This window comes from Leopardus geoffroyi, chromosome A2, assembly GCF_018350155.1.
Source record: "Leopardus geoffroyi isolate Oge1 chromosome A2, O.geoffroyi_Oge1_pat1.0, whole genome shotgun sequence".
Lineage (NCBI taxonomy): Eukaryota > Metazoa > Chordata > Mammalia > Carnivora > Felidae > Leopardus > Leopardus geoffroyi.
The window spans coordinates 6741509-6754632 of NC_059331.1; the positions used below are offsets into that span (position 1 = coordinate 6741509).

General features: G+C 49.4%; 1 protein-coding gene across 2 annotated transcripts in view; it reads right to left on the reverse strand.

The window, feature by feature from the left end:
* LOC123607344 (mucin-16-like) overlaps window positions 1-13124 on the reverse strand; it is a 98015-nt gene that overhangs the window by 65602 nt on the left and 19289 nt on the right. For both annotated transcript variants that reach the window (XM_045496495.1, XM_045496496.1), the window contains exons 4-5: window positions 5454-5999; window positions 3451-3564 (exon numbers count right to left, since the gene is read on the reverse strand). In XM_045496495.1, the coding sequence (XP_045352451.1) occupies window positions 3451-3564; window positions 5454-5999 (660 nt within the window). The remainder of the gene's footprint in view (window positions 1-3450; window positions 3565-5453; window positions 6000-13124) is intronic.

Here is a 13124-nt window from a genome sequence, read left to right on the forward strand (position 1 = left end):
TGCTTCTGGAACGGGAGAAGGAATTGTCAGAGGCATCCCCGCACCTTCCCTTTCTCGTGTGGCATTGTAACTCCATGAATTCTTAACCACTCTTTGTTCCCAAACATTTTCTGTACTCTCCGGCCCCTGAGCCTTTTCTTAAGGCTGTTTCTCTTGTCTGCCTCATCCATCGTTCATCAGATTCCTTACGTTCTGCCCTTCCTCAAACCCTAGCATGAACCTACCTTTACAAATCCATGTCAGAATTCATCTTTCCCTTCTCGATCTTTCCTTATCCTAATGTCTGAATCGGCACAGTGGCACTCCTCACGGTCGGCTTGGTAAGAGCTATTCGTAGCCAGAAGACTGCTTGGCATACAGTAGGTGCCCACAAATATTTGCTGAATAAATGAGCGAGTGAATGAATGGATACATAGATGGAGGTATGCAAAGAGAGATGTCTTCTCTGGCTTGAGAGAGATCAGGTATCATTGTGCTTAAGAGCTTGGGCTCCGTTAGAAGGTGGTCCTGCACTCAGATTCCGACTCCCCCACTAAATGGATGTGTTACCAAACCTTGCTGGACTTCCATATTCTCATCTGTAAAGTAGGTATAAGTACAGTGGCCATCTCAGAATACTGATAAAAATTCACCAAGCACGGTGCCTGGCTCAAATACTGCTACTACCTGCTATCACTGCTGTTAACTCCTATTACCACCTATTACCATGGTTATTATTACCATTACTTCGGCTACTATTACCTCCTATCACTGGGGTTATTACTGCTATTTTTACTACTTTTTGTGTATCCACTACAAAATAAATGTTTGCTGAGTCGGAATTTGCCAGAAACCATGCTAGACCAAAGCTGGCCAAGGTGACTGGAATTCAGATTCTGATGACAAATGGGGCGCCTGGGTGGCTCAGTCAGCTAAGCAGATTCTGATGACGAGTAAAGTTGCATTGGCCAAGACAGCAGCTACTGACTGGGGCCTCAAAAAATGGTCTGAGGGAAGGATGGAGGACCATCGGGAGGCTTCTCCAGAAAGACCACAAAGCCCATTGACTTGGTCCAGGAACAAAATAAAAGGGATTTGGACTCTGATGGGGAGCCATGTCCCTCTTTTACTAAGACCATCTAAAAAAAAACCCCACATTTCTGGGAGTGGATATACTAAAATGCTTTATATGTATTTGGTGTTGATGAGGAGGGGCGTGGGGAGGGACAATTGCCAAGCACCTAGCGTGCTTTATCTCTTTGATCCTCATCAGAGCACTTAATATACATTATTTTGTTCTTGCAGTTTCGTAGAAGAGAAAGACAGAAACTCAGAGCTCATCATCTGCCAAGGTCACACAGCTGCTGGCCACTGGTGTGGAAATTTGAACATCGTTCTGCCTGAGTGCTAAACCAGCACTCTCCAGCACTGAAATCTATGATTCCCTAACTGAAGTTCAAGATCCTGTGGGAGCCAGGATGAAAAGAGAAGGACGTAAGGAGAAAATGTCCATCCGGAGAGGTTAAACAAGAGTTCTCTGGTTCAGTGGTTCTCAAACCTGGGGGTGATTTTGCTCCCGGGGGATACTTGGCGATGTCAGGAGACCTTTTTTGGTCATCGCTACTGTGTATATGTGGAGGGTGCTACTGGCATGTGGTGAGTAGAGGCCAAGGATGCTGCTAAACATCCCACAGTGCACAGGTCAGCCTGCAAGTAATTATTTGCCCGATGGGACTGAGGCTGAGAAACCCCGCTCTATTTTGAAAGCAGTCAGTGAATACGGTTAGCTATTCCTCAGAAGCTTTGCCATCTAAATACTGGTCACCACCTGAATGAAACCCAGTGATTCATTTCTTGGTGACCCGACATAGTCAATCCTGTCAATGCCCCACTTATACCCTACACAGTGACCCCGATGGGATCCTGATGCAGCCTCTGTGACTCCACACCTAAGGGTGTTCACTCAGCCTGTGTGTGTTGGGGTGCGGGGCAGGCTGGAAGTGCTGAGGGTTATAACCGCAGGGTCAAGCATCCCACAGCCAATGACAGAAGGAAGTTGGCTGACAAAAGCCCCAGCTGCTTCATTCCTCAGATTAGACAACACTGAGATGTTCTAGGCTGTCTCCCAGAGCTCCCCAATGGGACCAACGCTGTGGCCCGTAGCTGTGGCCTGATCATGAATGCACCTTGTGTTGACTTCCCTTCCTGGTCTTCTCCGGTGCTTCCTGGGACCATCCCCCACCTGTGACAAACCACCTGTCCCATATTCTTAACTCAAATTTGCTTCTGGGGGTACCGAATCAAAGATGCCTGGTCACAGGATAAGACTAATAACCTGACTGGGGGGTAGGAGTGACTCTGTCCAAAGCCTGCATCTTGGAAAAAGACTCCAAAATGTACTGGTAAAATAGACTGGTCTCCAAAAATCTTGGGAACAGCTTAATGGGTATGGGAGCTTTACCTTTTAACCACACAATGAGGAGGACCCCTTGCCATATACACCTGCACCTCTTAAACTCTCAGACAGAACAATAATACTGAGAAATGTTAACAGGTGCCTTTTAGAGGGAAAGATTCCACAGTCAATAATGGTGTAAAACCCTAGGTTGAATAAAGCCAAACGAATTTCTTTACAGTAGAATTTCTCAGAGCCTTTAATATATTTATGCATGCTATCGTTCTTTAGGAAGGAGCAATATATTCACCAAACTTTTTTTTTTTTGCCACAAAATTCTTTGCCTTTTTGTTAAAGGGTATCCAAGCATTACCAAGCCTTAGAAGGTTTCCTGAATATTGTTTTCTGTTGCTGTCTCCAGGATCATTTCCCACCACTCCATCCTTCTACCTCACACTTTAGCAAAGGTGAATTATTTGTTCCTCCAAGATATTTCCAGTTTTACCCCTCTCTGTGCTTTTGCATGTGGCTGGCTGTTCCCTCTATCCAGAATGTCTTCATCAACTCCCTTTGTCTTTCTGGTAAATCCCTAGTCATCCCTTCAAACCCAGTTCAAATATTATCCCCCCCATGAAGCCTTCCTTCTATAGTTCAAATACATCTTCATTGCATACATTTACATTTGCATCACAGGAATTTTGTTCCTTTGTTGTTTCCCCGCGGGTCTGAGAGCTCTGAGGATACCGTGCCCAAGGATTCTCATCTGCACATCCTCAGCTTATAGCACAGTCTCTAACACAGAGAGAGTGATCAATACGCATTTTCAGAATTAAGTTACACTGGGTCATATTTGGGGGATTGGCATATCCACCCTTGAACTAAACTCACTATGCATGTTATGAGGAAAAGAAAAGTGGTAACATCCACCTGGTAACAATTAGACAAAGATCCAGCTAAGACAGGGAAGCCCATGACCACCCCACATTATTCTTTCTCCTAAGAAACATTTCATCTCTCTGGAAGAGGAAATAAAGTCACAAGTGGGATTACAGGGAAGTAAGCAAAGGTGAACCTACCTGTAGGACTGGCAGATGATGTGGGTGCCACATGTACATGGACTGGTCCTGTGACACCTCCATGGGCTGCTTCATTGGGTATCTTTGTAATACGCTCCACGACGCCATCAGTCCCTGTGGGTGAGGGTGGAGAAGAAACCTGGGTTAATTCATCTCATCCAGAGAGAGAGCACTGTTCAAATGAATCCACTTCATTGACTATACAACTCAATTCTTCTCAAGTCCAGGACTTGAGCCAGGGCTATATGCCACGAGTGACCAGCCCTGTCCATTCGCCCATTCATCCACCCATAGATTTGTCCATCTTTCCTTGTACCATTGCTATATGTACCCATCCATCCTTCCTTCTTTCATTTATCCATTTTTCCATTCTTCCTTTGATCCTTCTAGTCCTCCAACCACCCTTCTACCTTCTTACCATCCTGCTTATCCCTTGCTTCCTGAACACCCATGACTCAACTACTGAGCCATGTTTTAAGACCCGGATCAATACTTGTCAATGTACCAATCAATTTTATTGTGAATTGAGAGGTAACCAAGTCATCCTCCTATAGATGTTGTCCATCAAAGCAGGTGCTAAAGTGGTTAGCGCACCTGTCTCCCAAACAAAAGTTGGGGCCAAATTCAACTTTTCAGAGGAATGGAATCCCCAAGAGGTTCCTTTCCTCATCTTCAGATCTCTTGGAGGGGGTGTACCTCTTCCTAGGCCCCAAGTCCTTCCCACATCCCATACATACTTTGTTCCATCATCTTTTATTTGCTCATCAATTTCTTCACTTTTCCCTTGTGTTTGACTCTGTCCTTAATATAAAAACATAATCATTTCAAAGGGGGATATTGAGCCTATATCTATGTGTAATTTAGCTGTTTTGCTAGTTCTATTCAACTCGTTCATACTCCCTTCATTAGAGTCCCTGAGGGCCCACACATTGTCAAAGGACTCACCTCATTTCAACTTGACTATCAAGCATCTGATGGGACTGACAATTTTCCTTCCTAAAACTCTCCCCTCCTATAGCTTCTGTGATGCCAGAATCTCTTTCTTTTTCTCCTCCCTCCTGACCACTGCTGCACAGACTAATAATTAAAAGCATAGATTCCTAGTGCCATATAGTCTGAGTTCTTACTACTTATTAGCTTTGTGATCTTGAGCAAATCACTTAACCTTCTGTGCCTTGGTTTACTCATCTGTAAAATGAGCTTATAATCATCTTTTCTTTAAAAAAGGTGTGTTGGAATGAGGATTAAATAACTTAAATTTTTTTTAATGTTTATATTTATTTGAGAGAGAGAGAGAGAGAGAGGCAGAAAGAAAAGGAGACACAGAATCTAAAGCAAGCTCCAGGCTCTGAGCTGTCAGCACAGAGCCTGACGTGGGCTGGAACCCACGAACTGCGAGATCATGACCTGAGCCAAAGTCGGATGCTTAACCGACTGAACCCACCCAGGCGCCTGAGGATTATGTAACTTAATAAAACAGTGCCTTGACATAGAATAAGTGCCCTAGGAAAATCTATTATTACTGGAGTGCCTGGGTGGCTCAGTTGGTTGAGTGTCTGACTTCGGCTCAAGTCATGATCTCACAGTTTGTGGGTTCAAGCCCTGCGTTGGGCTCTGTGCTGACGGCTTAGAGCCTGGAGCCTGTTTCAGATTCTGTGTCTCCCCCTCTCTCTGCCTCTCCCCTGCTTGCCCCTGTTTGTGTGTGTGTCTCTCTCTCAAAAATAAATAAGCATTAAAGAAATAAAAATCTATTGTTATTAGCATTATCGTTGTCATAATCATAGTAATGTTAAAACATCTATCATGGTACTGTAGTCATCCAATGACTTGCTTATTTATATTTGCTTCTCCAGTGCCTAGAACTGAGGATAGATCAACAAATGTTTGCTGAAAGAATTTCTGTGCAGTAATAAACTCCTAAATAACTCCTTTATACCTCTCAGGAAAAGAGTCATTTCCTATGAGACCCTAATAATGGGAGTACGGGATCAGTGGGTCCTTACTTGTCAGCTGTGTTGAGTGTGGAGGAAGTTGAGAAGCCCTCGTCTCTGTTCCTAAGTGAATCTGCTCTGTCATTCTGGTATCCACACTGGATGATAAAGATGTCCTGACTGGCTTGGTCCATGTCTCCAAAGTACTGGCCACAACCAAGGGTCCTTCAGCAGTGCTGCCCTCTGTCCCAGTGTTGGTGGCCACCGTGTGCGGGGTAGCTGTTGAGGAAGTGCTCCCCTGGGGGACTGGGCTGGTTGAAACATCTGTGGTAGTGGAGGCCGAAGAGGGGAAAGGCGTTGAAACTGATGAAGGTAGACTGTCTGCCACAGTGGACAGAGCATCTCTAGGGCCTGGTTGCGTCCAAAATAATGGACTGGCTGAGAAGGCGGCTGAGCTGGCACCTGGGACTCCAGATGTAGCTGCTGACAGAGAAGGTGCCACTGTGTCAGCTGAAAGGGTCTCAGCTGAAGACAGCATTACTGTGTTCAGGTGATGAGTCCTTTCTGATACAGACACAGAAAGCTTGGGTTCTGGGAAGGAGGTTACACTGGCAGGCCCTGCGAAAGAGAGAGATGCGTAAGAGAGAGAGATCCACCTGAATTCCATCACACTGCCAAGATGAAGGCTGGTCCAAAACTCATATTTTCCCAGTGACTTCAGGCTTGGAACCCTTGAAAGTATGAGTGGAGAGGGGCACCTGGGTGGGTCAGTCAGTTGAGTGTCTGACTTGTGATTTCAGCCCAGGTCACGATCCCAGGGCTGTGGGATCGAGCCCCATGTCAGGCTCTGTGACAAGGGTGGAGTCTTCTTGAGATTCTCTCTCTCTTCCTCTGCCCCTAGCCCCTGATCTTGTCCATACTCTCTCTTTCTCTCTCTCCCTCTCTGTCTCCAAAATAAAACAAAACAGAAAAACATTAGTGGACAGAGGAGATAAAGGTGTGTTTAAAGGTGACTATAAACTAGAGTCTAGGGCTATGAATGTCTCCTGCAGTCCAGGAGAGAGATGGGAAAGTGGCCCTGCCTCAACGTTCTGGGGCCAAAGATCAGTATTGGAGTGGAAATATTAGTCTCCTCCATGGAACAGATAATGCCCATTGGATAAGAGGTTCTGCAAGGCTCGTTAGGACAGAGAAAGGTGCCACATTGCAGAAAAGCTAGTCTACACGTTAATTACAACTATAGTTGTGAAAAGAAACTTATATTCTTTTAATTTACAGTAATGTCAAGGGTGGCCATTGTTTCAAAGGAGGTGCTCTTCCATAATGGAGATAAAATGATTAAAGATCCCACGACTATGACTAATAAAACTCTGTCAGAGCTAGAAATGTGAGGTGAGGTGAGAGGAATAGGAAATAATTTTCTAATATCAGTTATTGTGAAAGAATCTAAAGAAAGGAAGGGTGAAGCATGGAACACTACCAAAAAAGCAAAAGCAGGGTTTATAAGAAAGAAAGAAAGAAAGAAAGAAAGAAAGAAAGAAAGAAAGGAAGAAAGAAAGAAAGAAAGAAAAGGAAAGAAAAGAGAGAAAAGAAAAGAAAAGAAAAAAGAAAAGAAAAGAAAAGAAAAGAAAAGAAAAGAAAAGAAAAGAAAAGAAACTCTTGCTTAATGTATCCTTGCAACAATCTGCGTGCTATGGATCCTCTCTCACCCACTAAAATGTGAGTCACTCAGCCACCAACTGTAGTTAATGTGTCCAAGGTAAGGGTATCCTATGATACAGCCATAGAGTACCTTTCTTGGTGATGATGGTGACTTTTCCAATATCAACACTAGGGGAAGAGGTAGAAAGCCCAGTGTTGAATTCCATAGGGATGTCTGGTGACATTGTGGACAGAACAGGGCCAGGCACAGATGTCCTGCTGGGGGACATGATGTCTGTCCTGGAGGCCTCAGCACTGGTCCTAGTGAAGACCTCAGAAGGGATGCTTATGTCCTCTGGGGCTGAGCTGGTGGGCTGGGACATGATGGTTTCCCTCATTTCCAGGGCGAGAGGCGACGTTGACTGTGTGTCAGTCTCCATGGTTCCAGAGAGGCCAGGCATTGGTGTGGGAGCCATGGTGTCTCCATCAACGGAGAAGATCTCAATTGGAGACATGCGTGGGGCTGTTGTTGAGCCAGCTGGGGCTGAGGAGTGGACTTCCCATGCAGTACTGAGGGTCCCCACGTGGGTCACTGCTGTGTTTTCAGGAGGGTGAATGGACTTGGCAGTGGTAGAGGCTTCAGACGTGTCCTGTATTTCCACTGAGGTCTGACTCAGACCTGAAGGTGAACTGGTCACACTTTCTGAGCTCATACCCCATGTGCTGTGGGACCTCAGCAGGCCAGTGGTGACAGGTAAGGTGACAGAGTCAGAAGGAAAAGGACTACTGGCTGGCAGTGTGTTGGACACTGAAGAAGCTGAGGTCATGGCGTGGGAAGGCACCAGGGGAAATGGAGAGCTGATGTCCTGCTCAGAGGATGGGCTGGTACGTGACTCATCCTCAGAACCTCTGTCCGCACTAGTGGTCATCTCTGCTCCTGTAGAATCCTGAGTCATACCCGAGTGCATATGAGCCCCTGAGGCTGTGGCTGATGTGTTCCAAGGAAATGTGCCCTGGGATGTAGCCTCCAGGGGAACAGTTTCAGTCGCCATGGTTTTAGGTGCAGCTTCTGCCATGATGGGGGAGGTAGAGAGCTTGGTGTTGATTCTCGAGGTGAAGTCTTTTGAAACTGTGGGCCAAATAGGGACAGGGATGGATGTTCCCTTAGGGGAGATGACGGCTGTCCTGGAGGCCTCAGGACTAATACCAGTGGACACCTTGGAAGGGACAGTGCTTTCCTCCGGAGCTGAGCTGGTGTGGGGATACATGCCACTTTCCCATGGTTCCAGGGCCAGAGATGACATTGACAATGTCACAGTCTGTGTGGTTCCAGAGAAGCCAGGCATCGGCATGGAGGCTGTGGCATCCCCATGGAGGGAAGAAGTCTCAACTGGAGACGTGCCTGTGGCTGTCTCTGAGCCAGCTGGGGCAGAGGAGTGGGAATCCCCTAAAGAACTGAGGGTCCCCACGTGGGTCACTGCTGTGTTTTCAGGAAGGTAAATGGCCTCTATAGTGGAAGAGGCTTCAGATGAGGTCCGGATGTCCACTAATGTGCTGCTTAGACCTGAGGGTGAACTGGTCACACCTTCCAAGCTCATGTCCCATGTACCGGGGATCGTCAGCAGGTCAGGGGTGAGAGATGAGGTGACATGATCAGGTGGAGAAGGGCTAGTGGCTGGCAGTGTGGGAGACACTGCAGAAATCGAGGACATGGCAGGTAAAGGCATCAAGGAAGATGGAGAGCTGATGTCTTGCTCAGAGGAAGGGCTGGTGGGTGACGCATCCTCAGAACCTGTGTCCACGCTAGCGGTCATCTCTGAGCGTGGAGAACCCTGAGTCACAACCAAGTGTGTCTGTGCCCCCGATGCTGTGGCTGATGTGTCCCAGGCTAGTGTGCCCTGGGGTGTAGCACCCAGGGGGACAGTTTCAGTGGTCATTGTTATAGGTTCAGATTCTGCCTTGACAGGGGAGGTAGAGAGCCTGGTTTTGATTTCTGTGGGGATGTCTGGTGACACTGTGGCCTGACCAGGGCCAGGGATGGATGTCCTGCTGGGGGACATGATGGCTGTCCTGGTGGCCTCAGGACTAGTACCAGTGGACACCTCAGGAGGGACGGTGATTTCCTCTGTGGCTGAGCTGATGTGCCAGGATGTGCTGGTTTCCCGTGGTTCCAGGGACGACGCTGACTGTATCTCAGTCTCCGTGGTTTCAGAGAGGCCAGGCATTTGTGTGGAAGCCAGGGTGTCCCCACTGAGGGAGGAGGTCTCGACTGGAGACATCCCTGTGGCTGGCTCTGAGCCATTTGGGGCTGAGGAGTGGGATTCCCATGTGGAACTGAGGGATCCCGTGTGAGTCATCGCTGTGTTTTCGGCATGGGAAATGGCCTCTGTAGCAGTAGAGTATTCAGACGTGGCGCGAGTCTCCACCACTGAGATGCTGGTCAGACCTGAGGGTGAACTGGTCACCCCTTCTGAGCTCATGCCCCACGTGCTGGGGGTCCTCATCAGGCCAGGGGTGAGAGGTGAGGTGACAGGAACCAGAGAAGGACCAGTGGCTGGCAGCGTGGGGGGCACTGCAGAAGTTGAGGTCATGGCATGAAAAGGCACCAGGGAAGATGGAGAATTGATGTCTTGCTCAGAGGAAGGGCTTGTGTGTGACTCATTCTCAGAAACTCTTTCCATGCTAGTGGTCACCTCTGAGCGTGGAGAACCCTGAGTTATTGCTGAGTGTATATGAGACCGCCTGGCTGAGGCTGATGTGGACCAGGCTAGTGTGCCCTGGGAGGTAGCTCCTGGGGGAACTGTTCTGGTGGCCATGATTATATGTGCAGATTCTGCCTCAATGAGGGAGGTAGAGAGCCTGGTGTTGATTCCCATGGGGATGTCAGGGGACATTGTGGGCTGAGAAGGGACAGGGATGGATGTCCTGCTGTGGGAGATGACGTCTGTCCTGGAGGCCTCAGCACTAGAACCTGTGGACACCTCAGGGGGGACGGTGATTTCCTCTGTGGCTGAGCTGGTGTGCCGAAAGGAGTCCAATTCCCACAGTTCCGGGGCCAGGGATGACGATGACACTGTTTCCTTCTCTGTGGTTCCCAAGAGACCAGGCATTGGTGTGGAAGCCGTGGTGTCCTGACTGATGGAGGAGGTCTCGATTGGAGATGTTCCTGTGGCTGGTTCTGATGAGGCTGGGGATGAGGAGTGGGATTCCTGGGCAGAACGGAGGGTTGCCGCATGGGTGACTGCTGTGTATTCAGGAGGGTGAATGGCCTCTGTAGGGGTAGAGGCTTCAGATGTGGCCCAAGTGTCCACTAACGTGCTGGTCAGAACTGAGGGTGAACTGATCACACCTTCTGTGCTCGTGCCCCACGTGCTGTGGATTGTTGGCAGGCCAGTGGTGAGAGGTGGTGAGGTGACAGGAGCAAGAGGAGAAGGCCTACTGGCTGGCAGTGTGGGGGACACTGCAGAGGCTGAGGTCATAGCATGTAAAGGCATCAGGGAAGATGGAGAGCTGATGTCCTGCTCAGAGGAATGGCTGGTGGGTGACTCACCCTCATAATCTCTGTCCACACTAGAGGTCACCACTGAATGTGGAAAACTCTGAGTCACAGCCAAGTGTGTCGGTGCCCCTAATGTTGTGGCTGTTGTGTCCCAGGCTACTGTGTCCTGGGATGTAGCCCCTGGGGGAACGGTTTCAGTGGCCATGGTTATAGGTTCAGATTCCGCCATGACAGGGGAGGTAGAGAGCCTGGTGTTGACTTCCGTGGGGATGTCTGGTGACATTGTTGTCTGAACAGGGAAAGGGATGGATGTCCTGCTAGAAGAAATGACATCTGTCTTGAATGCCTCAGTGGTAGTCCCAGTGGACACCTCAGAGAGGATGCTGATAGCCTCTGGAGCTGAACTAGTATGCCAGGACATGACCGTTTCCCATGTTTCTGGGGCCAGGGGTGACAATGACTGTGTCTCAGTCTCTGTGGTCCCAGAGAGGCCAGGCATTGGTGTGGAAGCTTTGGCATCCCCAGGGAGGGAGGAGGTCTCAATTGGAGACGTCCCTGTGCCTGGCTCTGAGCCAGCTGGGGCTGAGGAATGCAATTCCAGTGCATAACTGAGGGTCCCCACATGGGTTACTGCTGTGTTTTCGGGAAGGTGGATAGACCTTGTAGTGGTAGAGGCTTCAGGCGTGGCCCATATCTCCACTGAGGTCTGACTCAGACCTGAAGGTGAACTGATCACACCTTCCGAGCTTGTGCTCCATGTGCTGGGGATCTTTAGCAGGCCAGGGGTGAGAGGTGAGGTGACAGGAACAGGAGAAAAACTCCTAGGTGGCAGCGTGGGGGACACTCCAGAGGATGAGGTCATGGCAGGTAAAGACACTAGGGAAGATGGAGAGCTGATGTCTCTCTCAGAGGAAGGGCTTACTCGTGACTCACCCTCAGAACCTCTGTCCACACTAGAGGTCACCACTGAATGTGGAGAACCCTGAGTCACAGCCGAGTGTGTCTGTGCCCCTAATGCTGTGGCTGAAGTGTCCCAGGCTACTGTGCCCTGGGATGTAGCCCCCAGGGGAACAGTTTCAGTGGCCAAGTTTATAGGTGCAGATTCTGCCATGATGGATGAGGTAGAGAGCCTGGTGGTGATTCCTGTAGAGAAGTGTGGTGACATCGTGGGCTGAACAAGGCCAGGGATGGACGTTTTGCTTGCGGACATGATGGGTATCCTGGGCGTGTCAGCATTAGGACCAGTGGACACCTTGGAAGGGACAGTGATTTCCTCTGGTGTTGAGCTGCTGTGCTGGGCCATGATGGTTGCCCGTGGTTCTGGGGCCAGGGATGATATTGACTGTATCTCAGTCTCTGTGGTTCCCAACAGGTCAGGCATTGTTGTGGAAGCTGTGGCATCCACATCAAAGGAGGAGGACTCAACTGGAGATGTCCCTATGGCTGTCTCTGACCCAGCTGAGGCCAAGGAGTATGATTCCCATGCAGAAGTTAGGGTCCCCACGTGGGTCACTGCTGTGTTTTCAGGAAGGCGACTGGCCTCTGTAGTGGTAGAGGCTTCAGACGTGGTCTGGATATCCACTACTGTGCTGGTTAGAACTGAAGATGAACTGGTCACACCTTCTGAACTCATGCCCCACATGCTGTGGGTCAGCAGGCCAGGGGCAAGAGGTGAGGTGACAGGAGCAGGAGAAAGATTAATGGTTGGCAGTGTGGAGGACACTGCAGAAGACCAGGTCATGGCAGGGGAAGGCACCAGGGAAGATGGAGAGCTGATGTCCTGCTCAGAGGACAGGCTGGTGGGTGATTCATCTTCAGAACCTCTGTCCACACTAGTAGTCATCTTTGAGAGTGGAGAACCCTGAGTCACAGCTGAGTGTGTCTGTGCCCCCGAAGCTGTGGCTGATGTGTCCCAAGCTACTGTATCCTGGGATATAGCCCCTGGGGAAACAGTTTCAGTGGCCATGGTTATAAGTTCAGATTCCACCATGACAGGGGAGGTAGAGAGCCTTGTGTTGATTTCTGTGGGGAAGTCTGGTGACATCATGAGTTGAACAAGGCCAGGGGTGGATGTCCTGCTGGGGAATATGATGTCTGTCCTGGAGGCCTCAGCACTAGTCCCAGTGGAGACCTCGGAAGCAATGCTGATGTCCTCTGAGGCTGAGCTGGTATAGGGGGATGTGCCAGTTTCCCATGGTGCTGGAATGTTGGACGACTTTGACTGTGTCTCAGTCTCCGTGGTTCCAGAGGAGCCAGGCATTGGTGTGACAGCCATTGTGGTCCCACCAGTAGGGAAGGTCTCAATCGGAGATGTGCCAGTGGCTGTCTCTGAGACGGCTGGGGCTGAGGAGTGGGCTTCCCATGCAGTACTGAGGGTCCCCATGTGGGTCACTGCTGTGGTTTCGGGAGGGTGAATGGCCTCTGTAGTGGAGGAGGCTTCAGATGTGGCCTGGATCTCCACTGAGATGCTGCTCGGTCCTGAGTTTGTACTGGTCATGCTTTCTGAGCTCATGCCCCATGTCCTCAAGAGGCTGAGGGTGAGAGGTGAGGTGACAGAAGCAGGAGGAGAAGGGCTAGTGGCTGGTAATGTGGGGGACACTGCA